Here is a 19,765-nt window from a genome sequence, read left to right on the forward strand (position 1 = left end):
TCTGGGCTTTTAGGAGCTGGCATTGCTCCCTCAGAAATACAAGTGATAACATAGGTGATTGACCTGGTTGCAAGCAGCCACTACTACTCAGTATTTCTAACGCAGCCTCTGAGAATTACTCAGTTTATTATTTATTCTATTTGTTTTCTTCACACCTATGTTGGATTGTGCCATAAAACATTACTCACAGACGCCGGGAGGGTTGTGGGTTTGTGTTCTGGCTGGCTGTGTCACCTCCTGTCACCTCCCTGGGACCACCCGGCTGGGAATGATGTCCGGGGCTGGGTCACTGAGGGGTTCCTGCATGGACAGAAGGTGAGGAACAAGTTGGGAAAATTCATTACTATTATCTTTAGAGGCGGGATGGAGGCAGGAATCCACAGCCATTTGTTCTTCACCGGCAGAAGATGCTCCAGCTACAACCAGTTCACTCCCACCAGAGTGAAGCCTCTCTCCAGGCAGCACCTTCCCCTTCCCATGTGTTAGTTAAAGGCTGCAGGACACCTGTCACACCATGACCCCTGCAACTACCAGCAGCCAAAGTTTCAGCAGCACTTTAAGGACCAGAGCAAAAGACATTTCCAGTGCAAATTCCAGGATTCCAGGATCCTAAGGGATGGAGGGCTGCTTCCCCTCCAAACCCCACACAGCCATTGCCACATCCCAAAGCTCCCCAGGCTGCAGCTGGTTCCCCCTCAGGTCTCATGGCTCTTACTCACCTCTGTTGATCTGTCCCTGACCCTCAGCTGAAGATCCCCAAGGGGACAATCCCTGTTGTTATTTGTCATCCTCAGAGCATCATGATATTGCTGAGTACCCCAGGAATAAAGGAGAACAGAGATGGAAGGGTTTTTCCTTAAATACAGGCGTTTACTCATATGTGTGTCTCATGGTGTGGCAGTGTAGGGCCCAACCATCCCAAAGGTCAGAGCAACATCCCCCAAATATTTCCAGCAGTACAGGCTGGACAGGGCTTGGACCAACCTGGTCTAGTGGAAGGTATCCCTGCCCATGGCAGGGGGTGGAACTGGATGATCCTTAAGGTCCCTCCCAACCCAAACCATTCCAGGATTCCATGATTCTGTAAGATGTTGACCAACAGCTGAGCCCCATCCCAGGCCTTCTCCTCCTCCTGGCTCAGCTCTCTTGGGAAGAGCACAAGGAAAGGCAGGTGGAGGTCTTGATCCACATTCCAGTCCAAGCTGCAATCCAGGCCTGTAGGGAAGAAACATCCCAACATGTCCTTGAACACAGAGTCATTCTTACTCCAAAATACTTAATTACCAACAGCTTGTTTTCCTTGCTCAGATGACCCTCCTGGAACGAGTTATGCAGCATCCCTCAATATATAAGGAAATAAAAGGAAAAATAAATAAGTCAGTGTTTTAGCAGCAAAATCAGGAGTCCCTGAAAATAAGTGACTTTTCTCCAGACTTTGTTGTCTGCACAACTATGACCAGCAGCAAATGATCACGTTCACACCAGTGTTACTCCCTTAAAACCCAAATTAAAGCCCAGCATAATGGAGAGAAGCCTTTTCAGAGCAAACCCTTTGCCTGGATCTCACCACATTCCATGGAGCAGGATGGTTTTTTTCCCTGCACAAGCCATTCTCCGAGCCATCCCTCCCATGTCAGCTCACAGCATCAGAGTGTGAAAGGCTCCTGCCATGGCTGTGGAGAATTTGGCTCTGGGGAGTCTCATTTCCAGAGAGATGGGTAAACAAAAAGCCACAAGACATTGGGGAAAAAAGGCTAATGACAGGAATGTCGAGGAGGTAGATCCGTCACATTAGCAGGGAGGGCTGGGAGGGCAGAGGGCAGTGCCAGCAGCCTGTCACAGCCTGGAGAGGACAAGGAACCGCCTAAAAGTGTCTGGAGGGCTGGAAAGCCACAACTGTCACAGACACAGATGCTCTCGGTTTTGGGGACACTGCCCGGGATTATCTGGGTCCCTGCCAGACCTGGAGGTGTTTGGGGTGGAAGAAAAGACACAGAAGGCTCAAGAAAAGCTTTCCTGCACTGATTTCTCTGGTAGAGCGTTCACTAACTGGTGCTGGAAGCCACTGGAGGGTGATAACTGGGTCCAAGTTTTCCCATTTTTTACCTCAGGGACTGCTTGTGCTGGCCTGGGCTGGGGGAAGGAGCTCTGTGTTCCTCTGGCACCTTCCCCCTGGCTTTTCCATCCAAACAGGGTTAGAGGCAGAAAACACAACCAGCCAACGGATCCCCCACCCCCTGGGGTCAAGCACAGGGTTTATTCCCACTGCACCCATCCTCTGGCTCCTGGTCCCCGGTTCCAGCTCAGCAGATCTCACATCCCTGCTAATTCCAGGTGTGGGCCCGGATTCCAACACCCCCCGTCAGAGCATTGTCACCGAGCTGTCACCTCCTTCCTGCCCGACCCTTTGCACCCTCCAACTAATTACTGCGCCTTCCCCTTTCCCGCAGGACACAAACAGAGCCGGGATCCCGGGGGCTGAGTGACCGCTCCAGTCCTTCTCCAGCTCTTCCCTGTCGGGCTTGGAGTCAAGGAGGGAGAGGAGGAGTGGATTCTGCATATTCAGCACTTGACCCTGCTTTTTTTTCCAGGCAGAAATTCCGATGGGAGCTCTCTGAAAGGGGATCGTGACAGCTCCCCCGGGCATTCCTTGTTATTGTGGCTCCTCTCCTCCACCCCAGGCTGTGTGTGTTTGTAGTTACCAAATGCAAATCACATTTCCCACCCTCCTGGCTGGAGCCCTCACTCCACACGATCCTTCCCCCTGTTTTTTCCTCTCACCAGCTCGTTTTGCAACGCTCCGTGGAGTTCGCAGCCCCTCCCGGTGTCACCTCCTCTGATCTGAGATACACTGGGAGGTGGAGGGAGGGAGCATTTAAGCAGTCCTCCTAATTAAGTACCTGCATCCCCCCGGACACAGAAACTACAGCTGTTTCGCAGCCTGGCAGCTGAAACTCCCTTTTCCGAGGAATGCAGAGGACTGACCCTAATTGCATTTTAAAAGAAAAACCCGAGATAACTTTTGGCCTTGGGCAGCTGCGCTGGAAGTCTGGCAGCTGCGGCTTTCCTGGCGCTCCGAGAGGGAGAGGGCAGCAGGCAGAGCCAGTAATGGCTCATTAACAACTGATAACGATGGTTAACTCACTCCTTTAACTGCGAGAGCACAGGCACAGCCTCCGGCTCCCAGGGTCATCCCAAGCCACCTCTGACTCTCCTTCGCTGCTCACACAGAAACCTGGAGCACATTAAGGGGAGGGGATGGTTTACAAGAAAAGCTCATGAAGTGATTCCGTGACCCAGCAGAGACTGTTAAAAATGATTGAATGAATATGGAAATGAGTAATGGTCCAGCTGGACTCGGGCTGAGCGCTGCCAACTCCATTCACTGGGAAGCACAAATAAAGCAAGAGCACACCAGGTCCTGGTGTGAGCTGCAGGAAATCGCCCGAGGATTCCCAGCCCATTTACCTGTGGGGTCTCCACAGCACCTGTGTATTTGGACTCATCCTTTCTCTCCAATGGGCTGCACGAACAGGAATCTTTTATCCCATCCAAGCGCTTGGCCAGATTCCTCACTGAGGAAATGGGGGCCACCAGAGCCCCCAGCCCTGGCTCCCAACTCCTCACTGTTCACACACACACTTGGCTAATCCAGCTCACATTCCCAAGGATCAGAAAACAATCCTGGACTGCCTCAGTTTCCAGCCACCAGCCCTGAATCCCAGGAAGGCGGATTCTTTGCTGGCTGGTGATAAAACCTTCCATGTGTGAGCAGGAGCTGAGACTGGTGGGTATCTGCAATTACAGACAAATCTGGGGCAGTGAGCAGCAGAAAGAGTTAAAAGTGCACTGGTCCTCAGATACCTGTAAGGAAAAGTGAGGACACAGGGCTGTATGGACACAGGGCTTTGTGCCCTCCTTACACTCTCACTTTCTCTGGGCCAGCTGAGAGGAAGATGGAGGAAGGAGGTTGTCCTACAAAACAAACCATAGAGAGTTAGGATATAATACATTTATTTAAAAAACACACACCAGAATCCCACTTACAGGAAGTACAGAGACTAAAGGTTCATTCTTGCTTCCCCAGGACCCCAGAGTCGTGTCCCCTCTCCAGGCCAGACTTCCAGCACACCTGGTCCTGAGGGAGTGGAAAGAGTGGGCTAAAGACCTCAGTGGTCCAAGAGAAATGGCAGGAAGGACAAGCCATGAGGATTCCATTCATTGAGTGGGCTTCCACCTCCAAGAGGAGCCCAGAGGGCAGAAGCTCCAGTGGTGCCATGGCAGTGTTGGTAACCCACAGCTGGCAGGAGCAGTTTTGCCCTGTTTTAGCAGCCTCCAGGACCTCTCCTGTCCCTGATCTGTCTGCCACCAATGAGAGCAGCAGCCATGCCCATGCAGGTCTTGGGGAGGACTGATGAGTCCTGGCTCCTGGAGCAATGACTGGTTCCGTCTGTGTCCAAGCCTGGTATTTATTCCGATGCTGCAAGTGGCCCTGGACCAGTGTTTGCTCCAGAGGAGGAACATCCAAATGAGCCCATGGCAGAATTGTCCCCAGAGGAGCTGCCCATGATCCCCTGACCCGAAGCAGCTTTCTGTCTCTCCAGCCTTCTCCCAGCAGATAACTCTGCCCCCTTCCCATCCATCACTCCTGGCTGTCAGAACCTCCTGCAAAGGGACAATGGCAGCCCAGGGTCCCCATTCACACCGGAGAGAGGGGCTGTTCCTGTGGAGTGATCAATGGCTGGTCCCAGCTGGAGGCAGGGCTGGACACTGCCCAGCTGCAGGAGGGCAGCCCTTTGTCCTGCCCTCAGGTTCGGGTTGGAAGGGACCGGAGGCTTCCCAGAATCTCTCAGGGTGAGGTTTTCCACGGCAATGTGAGAGGCCAGGCTTCCTGCACAGCCCCCTCCTCGCTCGGAGCACCCCCTGGGATGAGTGTCCGGTCTCCAGCTGTTCCTGGAGGGCACCAGCAGAGCCCTGGGCTGTTATTTGCAGACGTGTCTCTCCACCCTGCGCCGGCAGCTCCTGCACACGACGGAGCAGCACCAGCGGTAGCGGCAGTGGCACCGCTCCTCCACCTCCTCCGTGTACGTGTTGTACCCACGGCCACAGCACAGCAGGGCACAGCTGGCACTGCCCACCGAGCTCTTGTTGCACTGCCTGTGGAGAGGAGGGTGCTGAGCTGGGGGACCTGCCCACCCCGGCTGGTCCTGGCCACAGCGGGACCACAGAGCCATGGAATGGTTTGGGTTGGGAGGGACCTTAAAGCCCATCCAGTCCCACCCTGTGCCATAGGTAGGGACATCTTCCACTAGCCCAAGATGCTCCAAGTCCCATCTAACCTGGCCCTGGACACTTCCAGGGATGGGGCAGCCACAACTTCTCTGGGCAACCTGTGCTCAGCTCACCTACACCACTTCCTAGGACCTGCTCTCAAACCCAACAGTACAGACAGTCATGAAATTAGAGCTTATTACCTGTCCTGTGTCCCCAGAGACCCCAGTTGGAGATTTGGGGTGCAGTAGTCAGGAGAGCTGATGAGATAAACCAGATCTGTCTCTGTCACTGGCCTGGCATCCGTATCCTTGGCTATCAGCTGCTTCCTGGGCCCTACGAGCCGGTGGGACACCTTGATGGCTGCCAGGTACTTGGACTTGAGGTCAGAGGCAATTTCATCCAGGCTTGACAGTCCCTTCCAGCAGGTCTTCACTGAACAGGAGCCTGAAACACCGTGGCATTTACACTTGGTATCCAGGGAGTCACTCAGCACCTGCAGGGACAGGAAAACAGGGGAGTTTGCTTTCTCCTGGTACCCACCCTGTGGATTGACTTGGAAGGGCATCCATGGCAAGTTTAAAGAGATGAAAGAGCTCCGCTCCTTATTGCCACTTTTAAATTAATATTACGGGGCAGTCAGGGGCTCAGCCCTCCTTTAATCCCTTCTGATAAGAACCTGATCCTTAAGAAACTACCTGTGGGAGCTGGAGCTGGGGCTGGGGAACAGGAGTGCATGAAAGCACAAAACCAAGATGGGCTGGGGAGCCTCTGCTTCCAGTGAGGAGGAGTACTGATGTGAGGTGGGAGATGTCTTGTGCTGGTTGTGGAAGGGGTGCAGGATGTCTGGGGTGGGCAGCAGTGGGGGGTGTCTGCAAAGACACTTTTTAACCATTTAGTTGCCTCTCGATGTTCAGACAACACCCCAACAACCTGACTGGAGTCTGAGACCCTAAACTGGGCACCTCTGCCCCTGCTCTGGGCTGCTCTAAGGTGTGCTGGGCTGCAGCAGTCCTGGGGCATCCATACCCACCAGTCTGGGCTCCAGCATTCCCAGGGGGTTCCATACCCACCCTCCTGGACTGCAGAGTCCCAGTGGGCTTCATACCCACTATCTGACCCACTGTGCAGTCCTGGTGGGCTCTATACCCATCATCCTGGACTGCAGCACCCCAGTGATCCCACACTCACCATCCCGGACTGCAGCACCCCAGTGGTCCCACACCCACCATCCCGGACCATAGCACCCTGGTGATCCCACACCCACCATCCCAGACTGTAGCACCCCAGTGATCCCACACCCACCATCCCGGAGTGCAGCACCCCAGTGATCCCACACCCACCATCCCAGACTGTAGCACCCCAGTGATCCCACACCCACCATCCCGGACTGCAGCACCCCGGTGGTCCCACACCCACCATCCCGGACTGCAGCACCCCGGTGGTCCCACACCCACCGTCCTGCCCACGGCGCTGTTGTGCAGGTTCATGGCTTTCCTCCCGTGCGTCCCCAACTTGCCGGACCTGGAGGAGCTGTCGGCGAAGGCAGCCCCGAGCTGGAGGCCGTAGCTGAGGTTGTCCCCACAGCCCCCCCACCTGCCCCCAGGGCCGGGGTCCCCAGGGGGGCCGGGGCCGCAGGAGCAGAGCGGGAGCTCTCCCGAGGCGCAGGCCCGGGCGATGCCGTGGGCGATGGTGGCAGCAGCCAGGGCGTACACAAAGGCGGCTTCCCGGGTCCCTGGGAAGAAGAGGGGGAGATGTCCTTCCTCCCTGCCCAGCCAGACACTCCTCCCAAAGACCTCACAATGCAAATAAATGTGTTTCCTAAAAATCTTGCAGCAGGATGAACCCAAGGCTCTCATTTTCCTTGCAGCGTGTTTTTAACCTGTGCCCCCCACACTGTATTACACTGTCCATGCATAGCCTGTCTTCCCACCTCTCCCCCTTTTTTATGGACACGTTTGAAATGGAAGTTGCTGTCTGTCACCTCCCACAGATGGAATTGCACAGGATTAACACCCTGTAAAGGCAGCAAATTCACTCCACGATGGATACCCAAGGCAGAGCTGAGCCGGAGCAGCACCGAGGTGCTGCCATCCCGGGATGCTCGGTGGGGAGCACAGACACGGCGGGAGGAGCATCCTTTACCTTTCAGCAGGTCAGGGCCAAACCTGGGGGCTCGCTGGATGGAGGAGCAGTTCCACCTCATGTCTGCAAAGCTCTGCTGGCACAGGGCCTGCGTGTGGCGGGCGGCCCGGACGATGCTGGGCATCACCTCCAGGTTCCGGCGGCACAGCTGGAGCTGCTCCGGCACCAGCAGCCGGCAGTGCTGGCTCTCGTTCCAGGACACGCCGCTGCCGCTCTCCGTCAGCCCTCTGTGGGGACAGGAGGGGGTCAGTGGGGCGGGGGACCACGGGAACGCAGGGGGAGCCCCGAAGGAGGGGCATTGGGAAGGGGGGAATCCCGACTCACAGCCACTGGATGGCTGTGGAGAGACCCAGCTGGCACAGCAACACGGTGGCACTGGGGTGGCCCATGGCCAGGAATGGGACCGGACTGGGGATGGGACTGGGATGGGGAGCGGGAGCGGGGCTGGGGCTGCTCGGCACCCCCGCCCCCTTTTATAGCAGCCGGCGGCAGGTCCTGCCCCCGCCCGGCGAGGGGAACAAAGGCGGTTTCGGTGCCATTCACAGCAGGACAGGGACAAGGAGGGGGGTGGAGGGGGGTCCAGCTGTTGTTGGCAGCGACCATCCCCGAAACAGCACCCGGGAGGGGGTTAAGGAATGAGAGGCTGCAGGATGTTCCCCCAGCACTGCCAAGGCCACCACTGACCCATGTCCCCAAGTGCCTCATCCACAGGGCTTTGAAATCCCTCCAGGGGTGTTACTGCCCTGGGCAGCCTGTGCAACCCTTCCCATGAGGAATTTTTCCCAATATCCAACTAAACCTCCCCTGGCACAACTCGAGGCTGTTCCTGCCATCCTGTCACTGGGAGGAGAGCCCAACCCCACTATGCTCCAACCTCCTTTCAGGTAGGCAAAGGCTCATGATTTCTGTCTTTGCCCTCTCCCTTATTTTCTTTACAAAAAGCTTAAAAAACACATTCGGATATTCAGGTTAAGGCTGGCAGAAATGATGGAGCCAGGAAACGGTGCCTGCCTGGGCAGGAGCTGCTCCAGAGTGACATCCCCATGGGTGGCACATGCCTGTCACAAGGTGGATTTCTCTGAATCTCTCCCTTCCAGAAGTACAGAACCAAAAGTGCTGCCTGGTGCTGTGAAGACCTTGAGGAACCAGGTAGGCTGGTTTTTTCCCACAGTGGGAAGTGACATTTGAGACAGCAGCTCAGCTGACACCAGGTTTTGGAAACAGTCAAAGGTTGAAGGCTATTCTTTAGGCTTTCACTTTCTCCCTGGCTGGGCAACTTCCCCTCTCACTGGAAGGTGCTTTTACCTGCTGCTCACATGGATCCTGAGCTCTGGGACAGTCACTGCACCCCTTAGGGCTGAAACCCAACAGCACTGTGGGGCAGGAGGCAATTTTCTTGGTTTTCTGTGAGTTTTTGGATTTTCAGGCCAACTCAGCTGCTCCCTCCTCAGCCCAAAGTCCCCTCCACCATCCCTGCTGCTTGAGAGAGCTGCTCTTTGTTTTACTCCAGTGTTACCTGAGGGCTGGTGCTGCTGTGTAAGGTCACGAACTGGCTCCGATCCCAGGTGGCAGAGATGAATCTGATCCACTTCTCCAAGGGCTCTGCAATGAGAAACCACCCCTGTGAACCCCCTGACACGGTGAGTTTTGCTCACACTCATCACAGGACCTCAAGGAGGAGGTAGAGGAGCCCCAGGGAGCTGCACCCGCTGTGGGACCAAGTGCTGTGTGACCAGGGCATGGTGCTGCCAGACCCCTCAGGGTCTGGGGTGAGGTTGGGTTCTTCCCCACGGAATTATTCCTAGTCTTTGATGAGAGCCCAAGGTCAGACTGGCCTCCCACGGCTTCCACCTTTCTTGGATCAGTTCCTCTGCTGGTCCTCAGGTGCTCTGGAAGTCCCTGGAATTCCTGTCGCACCTCACCTTCCCAGTCATGGCTTTTGCAGATCCTTCTCTTCCCATGACACACAGACACAGTGACCACTCTGTGCCCCTCTCGCTCCAGCCCTGAGGATTTTGGTGTTATGAAATCAGATCCCCCCAAGTTCCCTTTACAGCCCCAGGCCCCGAGGGGAACACTGAGGGGAAATCTGAGCAGTTTCTGGAGGGATCAGGAATTTTCTGACCAGGAAAAGCTGCTCTTGTCACTGTTGGGAGGTGCCTGGGTGGTTTTTCGGGCATCACGTGCTCAGTGGGCAGAGGGAAGGCAGAGGTTCATCCAGCACATGTGAGGCAGGAATTGCCAAGCACAGGCAATGCTGTGTTTTGGGAATGTCTAGGAGATGGGCTTTAATGGCCCTTCCAACCCAAACCACTCCATGATTCTAAGAGATTCCCAACCAAACCAGCCCCATCCCCTGCACAAGGAGGGACCTTTTGCTGTCAGGGCCAGAACAGAGGGGGGATATTGCCACCTTCTGGCCACTGGTTTGGCTCTTAAGGGCCACCACCTGCCCTCGGTCCCTGAAGAACCTGCTCCCACCGGCTCCTGGGGTCAGCAAGGTGCTTTTCCCCCCCACTGACCTTGTGCCGTTCAGTTAAACTCCTCCTCAAGGTGTGGGTGGTGTCTTGTTCCGGGACCTGGAGCATCTCCAATGGGTTGCCAGGACAATACTGGTGCTTGATGGCAGCTGGGAAGGCACGTGGGGCCCCAGGGGGTTCAGAAGCTGGGAGCAGTGGTCAGGAAAAACTGCTGGAGAGCAGGAATGCAGAGAGGAACCACGGGAGGATGGGCTGGCAGGAGGGACTCACTTTGCAGGTGATGGGAGCCATGATCAGCATTGGGATGGGGGGGATTAGTCCCACCCCATCCCTCCCTTTGGAATATGGAAGGCAAGGGCACTGGAAGCAGTGCCAGCACAGGGAACTGTGACACCAATGCCCTCCCCAGGGCTGCCTCCTACAAGAGGTACTTTTACCAATCCCTCTTCACAGAAAAGTTTTGCAAGGACTGAGTAGAAGGAAAAAACTAAACCCTTCCTTTTAAAGCCAAACCAACCTTTCTTCGAACGTCAATTCCTCTTCTTAGCTCAGACCTTGAAACAAGCGTAGGGCAAGTGCTAAAAATACCCCTTCCTTCCCCTTCCAGGGCAGGCTCTGGGGAAGGAGGGAGGCAGGAGGGGATTCCCAGCCCAGGAAATGCTTCCCTTCCTCGTCCCCCAGCTGGGGCTCCCTCAGTGGTGCAGAGCAGGGAGAAACATTGGGAAATGTCATCCTCCACCTGCCTAGTGTTGGCCATCCTGGGGACACAGCTGGGGGGGCACTGCCAGGGAGGGAAGGAGCACACCTAGTGCTGGGTCAGGGCTTGCCTGCACACAGAGCTGGCTCCTGGGATGGGGCTAATTAGTGGAGGAACATCAGCCAGTTGTCCGGGATGGCCAAAGATTTGTGTCCCTCACCACTGGCACTTGGGCAGGGGCCAAAGCAAACGCCCCTGAATGGTTTGTGACCCGTGTGAGCACATGGGGACCCCTCCCCACTCCCCATCCCTGCTCCCAAGGGCTTGTGGCTCCCAGGCTCAGGAGGGGCACCTTGGGACTGGACCTCCAAGGGGTTCCCCTGCCATCAGTGTCCCCTCAGGCCCCTGGTGACCTCAGTGCTCCCCACCCCACGCTCACCTACCGCCTGACCACACGAGGAGCCACATCCTTCTGCCCGGGGCTGTGGCAGTGACGCAGTGGCACCGCAGTCATGTGGCACTGAGTCCTGGAGAGAGGCAGGTCCTGCTCCCCGGCCAGCTCCTGCCACGTCCCAGGGGTTGGGGATGAGATTCCAGCTGCTGGTGGGCACCGTGAGCCTCCTGTCCCCTCCTGAGGCTGGGGACAGTGAGGGTCACCCTGGGTGCCAGTGCCCACCCTGCTGTGGAGCTCTGCTGTCCTTCAGCAAAACCATCTCCTTCCTCTTTCCGTGGCAGTGCTGGAGTCAGGATCACAGGGCGGGTGCTGAGAACAGGCTGGGGGTGGCAGGGACTCACTCCTGCCAGTTTATCCCCTCCAGAGTCACCTCCCAGCGTGACCTGTCCTCACAGCCATCCAGTGCCCCCAAACTGGGAGCAGGGACCGAGGGGCTGCACCTGCTGGAAGGAGAATCACACCCGGTGACTCTCCTTGTGCTGCTGTGACAGAGCTGCTGGGGCAGTGTCCTGGAGCAGCAGCCCAGGGCAGGCTCTGCAGGCACAGCTGGGCTGGGGGATCCAGGATCCAGCTGCACAACATGTGGCAATATCTGCATCCCCCCCAGCCCGGGGAAGTGATGCCACAGGGCTGTGCAAGGCAGGGGGGCATGGGGGGACACGCTCCCCATCGGGAGGTCCCAGCCTGGCCAGAGCCCCCCCAGAGAGGAGGAAAGTGTCATGAACAACACGCCCGACCCCACCCTCCAGGCTGGGAATGGCTGCCAGGGCAGTTGGGAACGGCTGCCAGGGGAGTTGTGTTGAGTCAGAGCCGCTGTGGCAGAGAGGGATAACGGGAAGCAGCGGCAGCACAGCCCTAGGCATGGGAGGGATGCATGGGCTGGTGTCCTGGAGGTGCCACCAGCCTCCTGTCCCATCCCAAAGCTGTAGAATAAGCACCACATTCCCTAGGAGCACATCCAAGGCAGCCCAGCACGGGGAGCACGAGGACAGAGATTGATGAGATGAATCCTATTTGGGAATGGGCGTTGCAGCAGTAGCAGGAAAAAATAAAAGAAATGGTACCTTCAGCAGTGTTTCTGGAGGGGGACATACCTTCAGCTGGGTGAAACAACAGCCTAAAGCACGTGATCTTCATTATCTCATCAGCATTGGTGAGATTCAGGTTTATTTCAGCTCTGCTTAATGCAGAGGGTGAGGAGCATTCTCCCCACTCAGCTGGGCTGTGGTGGCTTGAGGGGTGAGATCTGCCATCAGCTCCCAGGATATTCCTCAGCTCTGGAAGTAGGTGAAGCTCTGGTTCATCCCCATAGAGAGAAAGAGAAAAAAGAGGGGAAAAAAAAAGGAAAAAGGAACTAAAAAGATGCTATAATTGAGTTGCAGGGAAGATAATTTCCTCCCGGGTTAGAGGAACAGCTTGTTGGAAATTTTTGATAAAAATCTATTATTCTATGAAAATGCAGATCCAGAGAAATGTGAAGGCTTTCCACTGGAAAGAATGAGTTTTGCTGGATTTCTCAACGAGTTCTTTAGAAAATTTGTCAATGGTCACAACATTTCACCCACCGCTGCTTTTTTTTTGTCAGACCAAAATTTACACTCCTGCTGCCTCCCAGCCTGACTCAAACGCAACATTTTTGGCATCCTCACTTTATTTGTTCGAATTTCAATATTCCGCAGATCTTTTATCCTCCTTTTGGATGAAGAAAAAGCTTGAGATGCCAAGACACGCCTGGGATAGGGAAACCATTTCCCCTAAAGCCTGGGAAGCTCCAGATGAGGGGCAGTGCAGGCACAGGACATACCCTGGGTTTCTCTTGGCCTTGTGCTGGTTCCTGCTGTGAATGTGGTTCGGTCCCATCTCGTTGTCCCCTGTGCCAGCACAGGCCCTGGGTGCTCACCCTGTGCCCTGCTCCTGGCCAAGCTTTTCCTGTGACTGGGAGAAGGGGACATTGCCCTTGGCACTGACGTGGATTCAGTTCTTGTCAAATCCATGAGACACAACCTGGAATCCTGTTTTTCTGCGAATTAGGAAGGCAGACGGACATCAATAAATATAATAACCCAGCACACCATTTCCCTGGGTCATTTTTCATACCTTCACAGCCCTTCCTTGGCCTTGGAAGTTCTTCAGGCTTTCTTATCTGTTTTAAGCTTAACTTCCCCTCCCCAGGCTCAGGCAGCCTCCCTGTCCCACTGCCAGGCCACCATCCCTCTTCTCCCCCTTTCTCTGAGCTTTACAGAATCCTTAAGGTTGGAAAAGTCCTTTGAGATCATTGAGCCGTTTTGTGCCTTTAGGAGCCTTCCCTGCGGGTTAAAACCAGTACCTGGTTTTACCTTTTTAACGTCCTGTTTTCAGGATGTTTTTTAGCAGATGCTTTAATTCCTGGAGGAAACTCCAGGCACCAGCAGCCGCTGTCCCCAAGTGCCACCACCCCCCAACAGGCCATCATCCTCCCCCAGCTGCTGCTGCTCCCGGGGACAGGACACATCCTGCGTCAGCAGCGCTGGATAAACACGGCCCGGGAGCACTCAGGAGCTCAGGGCAGTGCCTGGCACCGAGTGCCCGGCAGTGCAGGGTGTCCCTGAGCACCCCGTGGCACGTGGTGTCCCTGCTGCTCCCCACTGTCCCCTCGGTCACCCGGCTCTGGGTGGCACCAAGGCTCCAGCCCTCTGAGAGCTTAGCAGCAGCACAAAGGGCAGGATGTTTCCTGGTGACATGTGAGGGAAGCACAGCCTGGGAGGGGTTAAGTGAGGAACAGAGGGCACAAAAAATACACCAGAAACACCCATCGAAGGCAACAGCAGCATTCTGGGCTATGGGCAGGTGGCCCCAAAGTGTCCCTGTAACGTCACCGAGTGCTGGGCTGGGGAAGGAGGCTGGCACGATGTGAGGGACACACTGAGCTCACCCACCTGCTGCCATGGGCTTCCTGGGCATATAGGAAGGTAGGACCCTGCCCCAGGGAGCCCAGGTGCCACCCCAGGACAGGGGACACTTCTGGGGAGAAGCAAAGAAGAGACCCAGGATAGGACCAGGTGTCTCTGCCACCATCACCTCGGGGGTCCAGGCGCCGAGGGTGGGATGTCCTGCACCCACCTGAAGGGCCGGTGACAGCACAGACTCCCACTTCTCTCATTCCCACAATCCCAGTGGGTGAGGAGACACCCACAGCAGTGCCTGGGAGCACTGTAAGCCCTGCCAGCTCCACAGCACCATTCAGATGAAAGCTTGGCAGGGAAAGGAAGTAGAAGGATGAGCAGGGTCCCACAGAAACCCCCTCCCCACCCCAGCACTGCAACCCACCCTCAGGGCCACCACCAAGCACCATTCCCATTTCCTGTCCCTCACCAGACTGAAGAATGTTTCATGAGCAACAGCAGGTTTTTAGCAGAGCTATTAAACCTTCTTAAAAGGCAGACAGGGACTTCTGGGAAAGCTGGGAAACACCCAGGTGGCCCCAATGGAGACAATTTCCATCCCACAGCAGAGTGTGATTGATTTAAAGGGATCCCACAGGAACCAGTGAGGAGACCACAATAATATAATTAATATTAATATTATTAATAATAATTAGAGTTCTGACTGATTGCTACAGTTCTAGGCTACACTTTGGTGACCATGTCTGGTGGCCTCTCCTGGGCTGGCCCCTCTCCTTTGGGATGGGGCAGGGAGACCCCCACCCTGTTGCTCTGGAGTCCCGCACAGCCCGGAGCCTTCTGGCCTCTCCTCGGGAGGCAGAAAGCCCCAGCACTGAGGAGGGAGAGGCCCACCAGGACCACGAGCAGAGCCAGCGAGCCAGTGCCCTTGGGCTGGGGACAGAGCCACCGGGGAGAGCTGGTGATCTCGGCTGAGATGTTCCGGCCATGGTCCTGGAAGGTGCACCGGGCATCGCCCAGGTCCCGCACGGCCACGCCGGCCACGCGCAGCGAGTCCAGCCAGCCCAGAGAGCAGCAGCTGAAGGGGTTCCCGGCCAGGGACACCTCCCTCAGCCTGTGGGACCAGCTCACGAGTTTTCCCAATGTCTTCAGGCTGTTATTCCGAACGTCCAGGCTTTCCAGTGGGGAGCAGGACAGACCTGCAGGCAAAACGCTCAGACGGTTCCCGGCGAGGTCCAGGACTCGGAGCGTGCCCAGGCAGGGCAGTGCTGCCCGGCTCTCGTCCATCTGGTTGCCCCTCAGAGAGAGTTCCTGCAGGGAGAGCTCCAGCCCCGCCAGGGCTCCCGTGGGCACAGACAAGTCCCTGTTCCCCGACAGGTCCAGGGAGAGCAGCGGGGTCCTGTTGAAGGCATGGGGGTGCAGCCTGGTGATGTTGTTCTCACGAAGGCTGAGGTGCTTCAAGTGAGGCACATTGTAGAAGGGGGTGCAGGTGTCTCCAGGGGCTGGAATGTGAGACCTCCCTCCCAAATCCCCTCCCTGGTCACTTCCCTTGCCCTCGCAAGGCTGGAGGTGGTTGGAGCCCAGGTCCATGGTTTCCAGCTGAGGCAGAGAATCGAAGAACCAGCGTGGCAGCACTCGGAGGGCATTGCTGTGGAGGTCCAGGGAGCGCACGGAGAGCTCAGTGCGCTCTGCTGGAGCAGGAGAGGGGTCAGCAGGCTCTGTGCCATTGGTGAGAGACTCCCTGACCACCTCCTGGAGACAGTTCATAGCCAGGCTGAGGCTGTGCAGGGAGCCCAGGCTGTGGAAGAAGGTAAATGGGAACAGCTCCAGGCGGTTATTGCTGAGGTCCAAGTCAGCCACGTGTGTCAGAGTGGCCGCGGGACGCACGGTCCTGTTGAACCACCCCATCTCCTTGTAGGGCAGCACAAAGTCCTCCAGCCAGTGTGAGCCTGGGAGCAGGGAAGCAATAAGGTTGTTGGAGAGGTTTAAGTGTGTGAGATCATTGACTTTGGGGAGCTCTGGGAAATAGAGGAGTCTGTTATGGCTCAAGTCGAGCACTTGGAGCAGGTAGGGCTCCACTCCCTCCTCGGAGGTGAAGAGCTCCAGGGCGTTGTGGCTGAGGTTTAAAACTCGCAGCTGTGTGAGGCTGAAGCCAGAGATACACTGGATGGAGTTCAAAGCCAAGTTTACCACCTCCAGCTCTTGCAGAGGCTCAAAAGCTCCCTCCTGGATTTCCATGACGTAGTTGTTGCTGAGATCGAGCTCTCGCAGCCCTGGAGTGCTCCGGAAGGTCCCTGCCAGCAGCTTGGTCATCTTGTTCCTGGAGAGATCCAGTACCCTGAGGCTGGTGAGGTTGCTGATGTACCAGCCTGCCATGTGGCTCTCCAGGTTATTCCCTGACAGGTCCAGGACCTCTATATTCCTGAGCAGACGGAAGGCTTCTCCATTAGCCAAGAAATTCCGGTCCAGGTGGTTTGATCCCAGGAGGAGCGAGCGCAGCCGGGGCAGCTGAGCCAGGGTGGTGGCTGACACGGCTTCCAGCTGGTTGAAGCACATATCCAGGTACTCCAGCTGCCCAAATCCTGGAATGTAGCTGTCTGACAGGTTTCGGATGAAGTTGTTGGAGAGTTCAAGGTGCTTAATTCCTTGGCCAAGCTCCTTGGGAAACTTCTGCAGGCCGACTCCTCTGCAAGACACCTTTGTGGGGTTCTGTGGAAAGACAGGAGAGTTGTGAGCACGAGGGGGGGGCTACAAACCACAGCTCCAACCAAGCCAGCTGCTGTCCAAGATGGGAATGAGCAAGTGGAAATGAGACTGTTCCCTCTTCCCATGCCCAATTGGTCCAGAGCATCCCTGTTTGGGCAGAGGAAAAGTGCTGTGGTGGGCTCCACCTTCCCTCTCACTCCAAGCTGGTTTCCTCTGGAATTGGAAGCCTGGATGGGGAGCAGCTGATTTCTGTCGGGGGGGGGGAGGAGGGAGGGGCAGGGCAGAAACCAGCTGTTCCCCATCCAGGCTCCCAAATGCCTTTCTAACATCCATGGCAGCTGTTGGAATCCCTGTGCTCCATCCCGCCTTTGAGCATCTTGGGCACAGCAGGGACGTGGTAACAGCTGGATGCTGGGATCACCTCACAGGAGACTGGTTCACAGATAGGAAAAGAGGAGAGGCTGGGAAGGTTAAAGAGATGGAGGGAGGTGAGAGCCATGGGGAAGAGACCCAGAGGGATGCTCACGGCCCCAGCGATGCTGCTGGAGCCATACAAGCCCAGGTGCTCCTGGGAAAACAGCCTTACCTGCTGGCAGGGCGTGGACCTGGGCCTCGAATCCATGCTAGACCGGGCTCTGAGGATGGATGGGAGCAGCCAGAGCAGCAAACATCCCCTTTCAGCCAAGAGCATGTTGGGCTGCGGGCGCTGCCAGCCCCGTCCCGCTCCTCCGGCGCTCTCTGGCAAGCTGGGCAGGAGCCAGGCTCTGTATAAATAGGCTTCAGGATGGGATGGGGGAAGGAGATAAGGCATGTGGGTGTTCGTAGCTACGGAAGTGGGAAAAGAAAGACATAAGCCTGAAGAGGGGGAAAAACAGTGCAGAAAGCACTGCAGGGAAGGGAAAGAGAAACGGCGGGATGGGAGGAGGGTGCTCAGGTGATCGGGGTGACCGAGTGTGACATCAAACGCCAGGAGGCAGAAATGGCACTTGGGAGAGCCGAGAGGGTTTGGGGGAGTTCCCCCGAGCAGCTTCCCTGTGCCAGGGACAGGCTGTGCCCTGTGCCAGCTCCTGTCGGGCAGCTGGTGCCGAGGGCACCGGGAGCAGCCAGCGAGGGCTCCGTGGCCATCCTGAGCCAGGGACTGAGCTCTAGACTGTGGCCATCGGGCATCACCGTGGGATTCCCGGCAGCCCCGGGCCGCAGGTGAGCCCGTCACACCGAGAAATTCCCCTCCCCAGCCGCCACAGCCCAGCCCGGGGGACTCTCCTGCAGCACCTGCCCTCCTCGGGAGACAACGGCTCCCTGGGGTTCAGCTTCCCAGCGGGATGTGCAGAGCTGGCATCCCCCTCGTCCTCCTCTTCCTCCCCAGAGTCTGCTGTGCTGCCAGTGCTCCTCATGTCCCCACCAGGACGGCTGCCGGGTCCCCTCCTCACCCAGGGCAGGAACCAGACGGGAACTGTCCTTGTGGCAGCTCCAGGTGGGATCTGGGCACCCAGAGCTGCACCCCACACACAGGGACTTTTTTATGGTGGCATGTCTGTGTCCCTGTGCCACCTAGTGCTGATACACTCCCCGGGGATGTACTCCTTGTGCTTCACAGGGTGTTCTCCAAAATGCACACTTTTGGGGTTTTTGGCCCAGTGTGGTCAATTCCATCTGAAGGAGCAGCTCCAGGCTGTCGAGGGGTTACCCAGGGATGTGGAGTTTCAGCTGTGGAGCTCGTGCTCTAGTCCTAGAGGTGTCTGGCAGGAAAAAAACTATTATGTAGACATAAGCCACATAAATAAATAAACACAGATAATATGTTTACGTAACTAAGTGTACACATCTGGAAGAAGCAGCAGCCTGGCTTCTGCTGTGGCTGCCCCTCACCCTCCGAGGAGCTTTGTCATGTCAGGATGTGGTTGAGCCTCGAGCAGGACCAAGGTCCCCAGCAGGCAGGACAGGGTGACAGCCCCCCAAGGCCAGGGCTGGTGTCCTGGGCTGAGGCAGCTGTGAGCACACAGCACATCTGTGCAGATGTGAGACCCTGCCAGGGAAACACCGACCTCTGGATGAACCCTCGGCCCTCATCTCCCACCAGCAGTGAATGTGGAGCCCCAAAAGAGGAACTGGCCACTGCTCCAGCCTTGGTGCACCCGGCCCCAGAACTGCCCGGGGAACCCCAGGTGCTCCTCCTGCACCCCCAATTGCTGGACATGGGTCTGCACGGCCCATGGCACCAGCTGAAAAGTCCCTGATTCTGTGGAGAATCCCTGGGCACTCGCATCCCAGGGCTGTGAACTCCCTTTGCAGGAGCACTGGGTGTGGACAAGAGCTGGCTGAGGCACCAGCAAACACTGAGGGGCTTTTCTGGGATTGTGATAAAGGCAGAGTGAACCTCACAGAACAAACAGGGAGAGACTTGCTCCTGAAACCCCAGGGTATCCTATGCTTCTTGTCCTTCCTGCCCTCCATGCTGGCTCCCAGGGCTCCAGAGGGGTCTGTTCCCCCTAAGGCTTTCACAGGACAGGTCTCCAAAGGATGTGAGGATTGAGCAGCAGGACACAGGTGTGGAGGAAGAGAGGATAAATCCTCCAGCCCATGTCACAGCCGTGGGTGACAGATGCTCCCAGCCTGGGCATTTTGGAGGCAGGAAGGTACCTGGTTATCCAAATCCATCGGATCCGGGCTTCTTTCCGTGCATTCCCCTGATGCTGAGAGCAGGAAGGTGAATCCTGAGCAGCTCTGAGCCCAACGAGGGGACGGTGCCTCTCACATCCCCAAAAGATGGAGATGCTTCACCTTTCCCGTCCCATCACACGAGCATGGCCAACACTCTGCTGTGGCTGTACAGACCTTCCATGGAAACTCCTGGTGTGGCCAGCGAACGACATCTCTCCGGGAACACCAAGAGCAGGAAGGAGCTTTACTTGCCAAGGCCACCTGCAGTCAGTAGTTCTCTGCTCTCCAACTCGGCTACACTGAGCTCACACTTCGATGTAGTGAGCATGAGAAAAAGCCTGTTAACACATTCCATGCAGGAACCACTCCCTCCTGCTCTCCTCCTGCATCCCAGGCACACACCAGAGAGGGGACAGAGGCGCGGGGCTTTTATGGAGAGAAGGGATTCTCCCTCTGCCTCCCCCTGCCAGCA

The 19,765-nt window shown here is 56.6% G+C and overlaps 2 protein-coding genes across 2 annotated transcripts; both read right to left on the reverse strand.

Moving 5' to 3' along the window:
* Positions 1 to 3,992: 3,992 nt before the first annotated feature.
* LOC116794053 (protein Wnt-11b-like) lies at positions 3,993 to 7,805 on the reverse strand. The gene is made up of 5 exons (XM_032702371.1): positions 7,741 to 7,805; positions 7,417 to 7,643; positions 6,729 to 7,006; positions 5,475 to 5,767; positions 3,993 to 5,157 (listed from the first exon to the last, which is right to left on the reverse strand). The coding sequence occupies exons 1-5, from the start codon at positions 7,803 to 7,805 to the stop codon at positions 4,983 to 4,985; spliced, it is 1,038 nt and encodes a 345-aa protein (XP_032558262.1). The 3' UTR covers positions 3,993 to 4,982.
* A 6,812-nt stretch (positions 7,806 to 14,617) lies between these two features.
* On the reverse strand, positions 14,618 to 17,523 carry LOC116793849 (transforming growth factor beta activator LRRC32-like). The gene is made up of 2 exons (XM_032702016.1): positions 17,219 to 17,523; positions 14,618 to 16,635 (listed from the first exon to the last, which is right to left on the reverse strand). The coding sequence occupies exons 1-2, from the start codon at positions 17,441 to 17,443 to the stop codon at positions 14,653 to 14,655; spliced, it is 2,208 nt and encodes a 735-aa protein (XP_032557907.1). The 5' UTR covers positions 17,444 to 17,523; the 3' UTR covers positions 14,618 to 14,652.
* Positions 17,524 to 19,765: the final 2,242 nt, after the last annotated feature.

The sequence above is a fragment of the Chiroxiphia lanceolata genome, chromosome 14 (assembly GCF_009829145.1).
Source record: "Chiroxiphia lanceolata isolate bChiLan1 chromosome 14, bChiLan1.pri, whole genome shotgun sequence".
In the NCBI taxonomy this organism is placed as follows: domain Eukaryota; kingdom Metazoa; phylum Chordata; class Aves; order Passeriformes; family Pipridae; genus Chiroxiphia; species Chiroxiphia lanceolata.

Excerpts from the sequence above, each read along its gene's own strand:
- LOC116794053 (XM_032702371.1), bottom strand. The coding sequence starts at position 7,805 with ATGGGCCACCCCAGTGCCACCGTGTTGCTGTGCCAGCTGGGTCTCTCC. Across the intron at positions 5,768-6,728 it reads ACAGCGCCGTGGGCAGGACG|GTGCTGAGTGACTCCCTGGA; the intron begins GTGGGTGTGGGA and ends CTGTCCCTGCAG. Across the intron at positions 5,158-5,474 it reads TCTCTGGGGACACAGGACAG|GCAGTGCAACAAGAGCTCGG; the intron begins GTAATAAGCTCT and ends TCCTCTCCACAG.
- LOC116793849 (XM_032702016.1), bottom strand. The coding sequence starts at position 17,443 with ATGCCTTATCTCCTTCCCCCATCCCATCCTGAAGCCTATTTATACAGA. Across the intron at positions 16,636-17,218 it reads GGTCCACGCCCTGCCAGCAG|AACCCCACAAAGGTGTCTTG; the intron begins GTAAGGCTGTTT and ends GTCTTTCCACAG.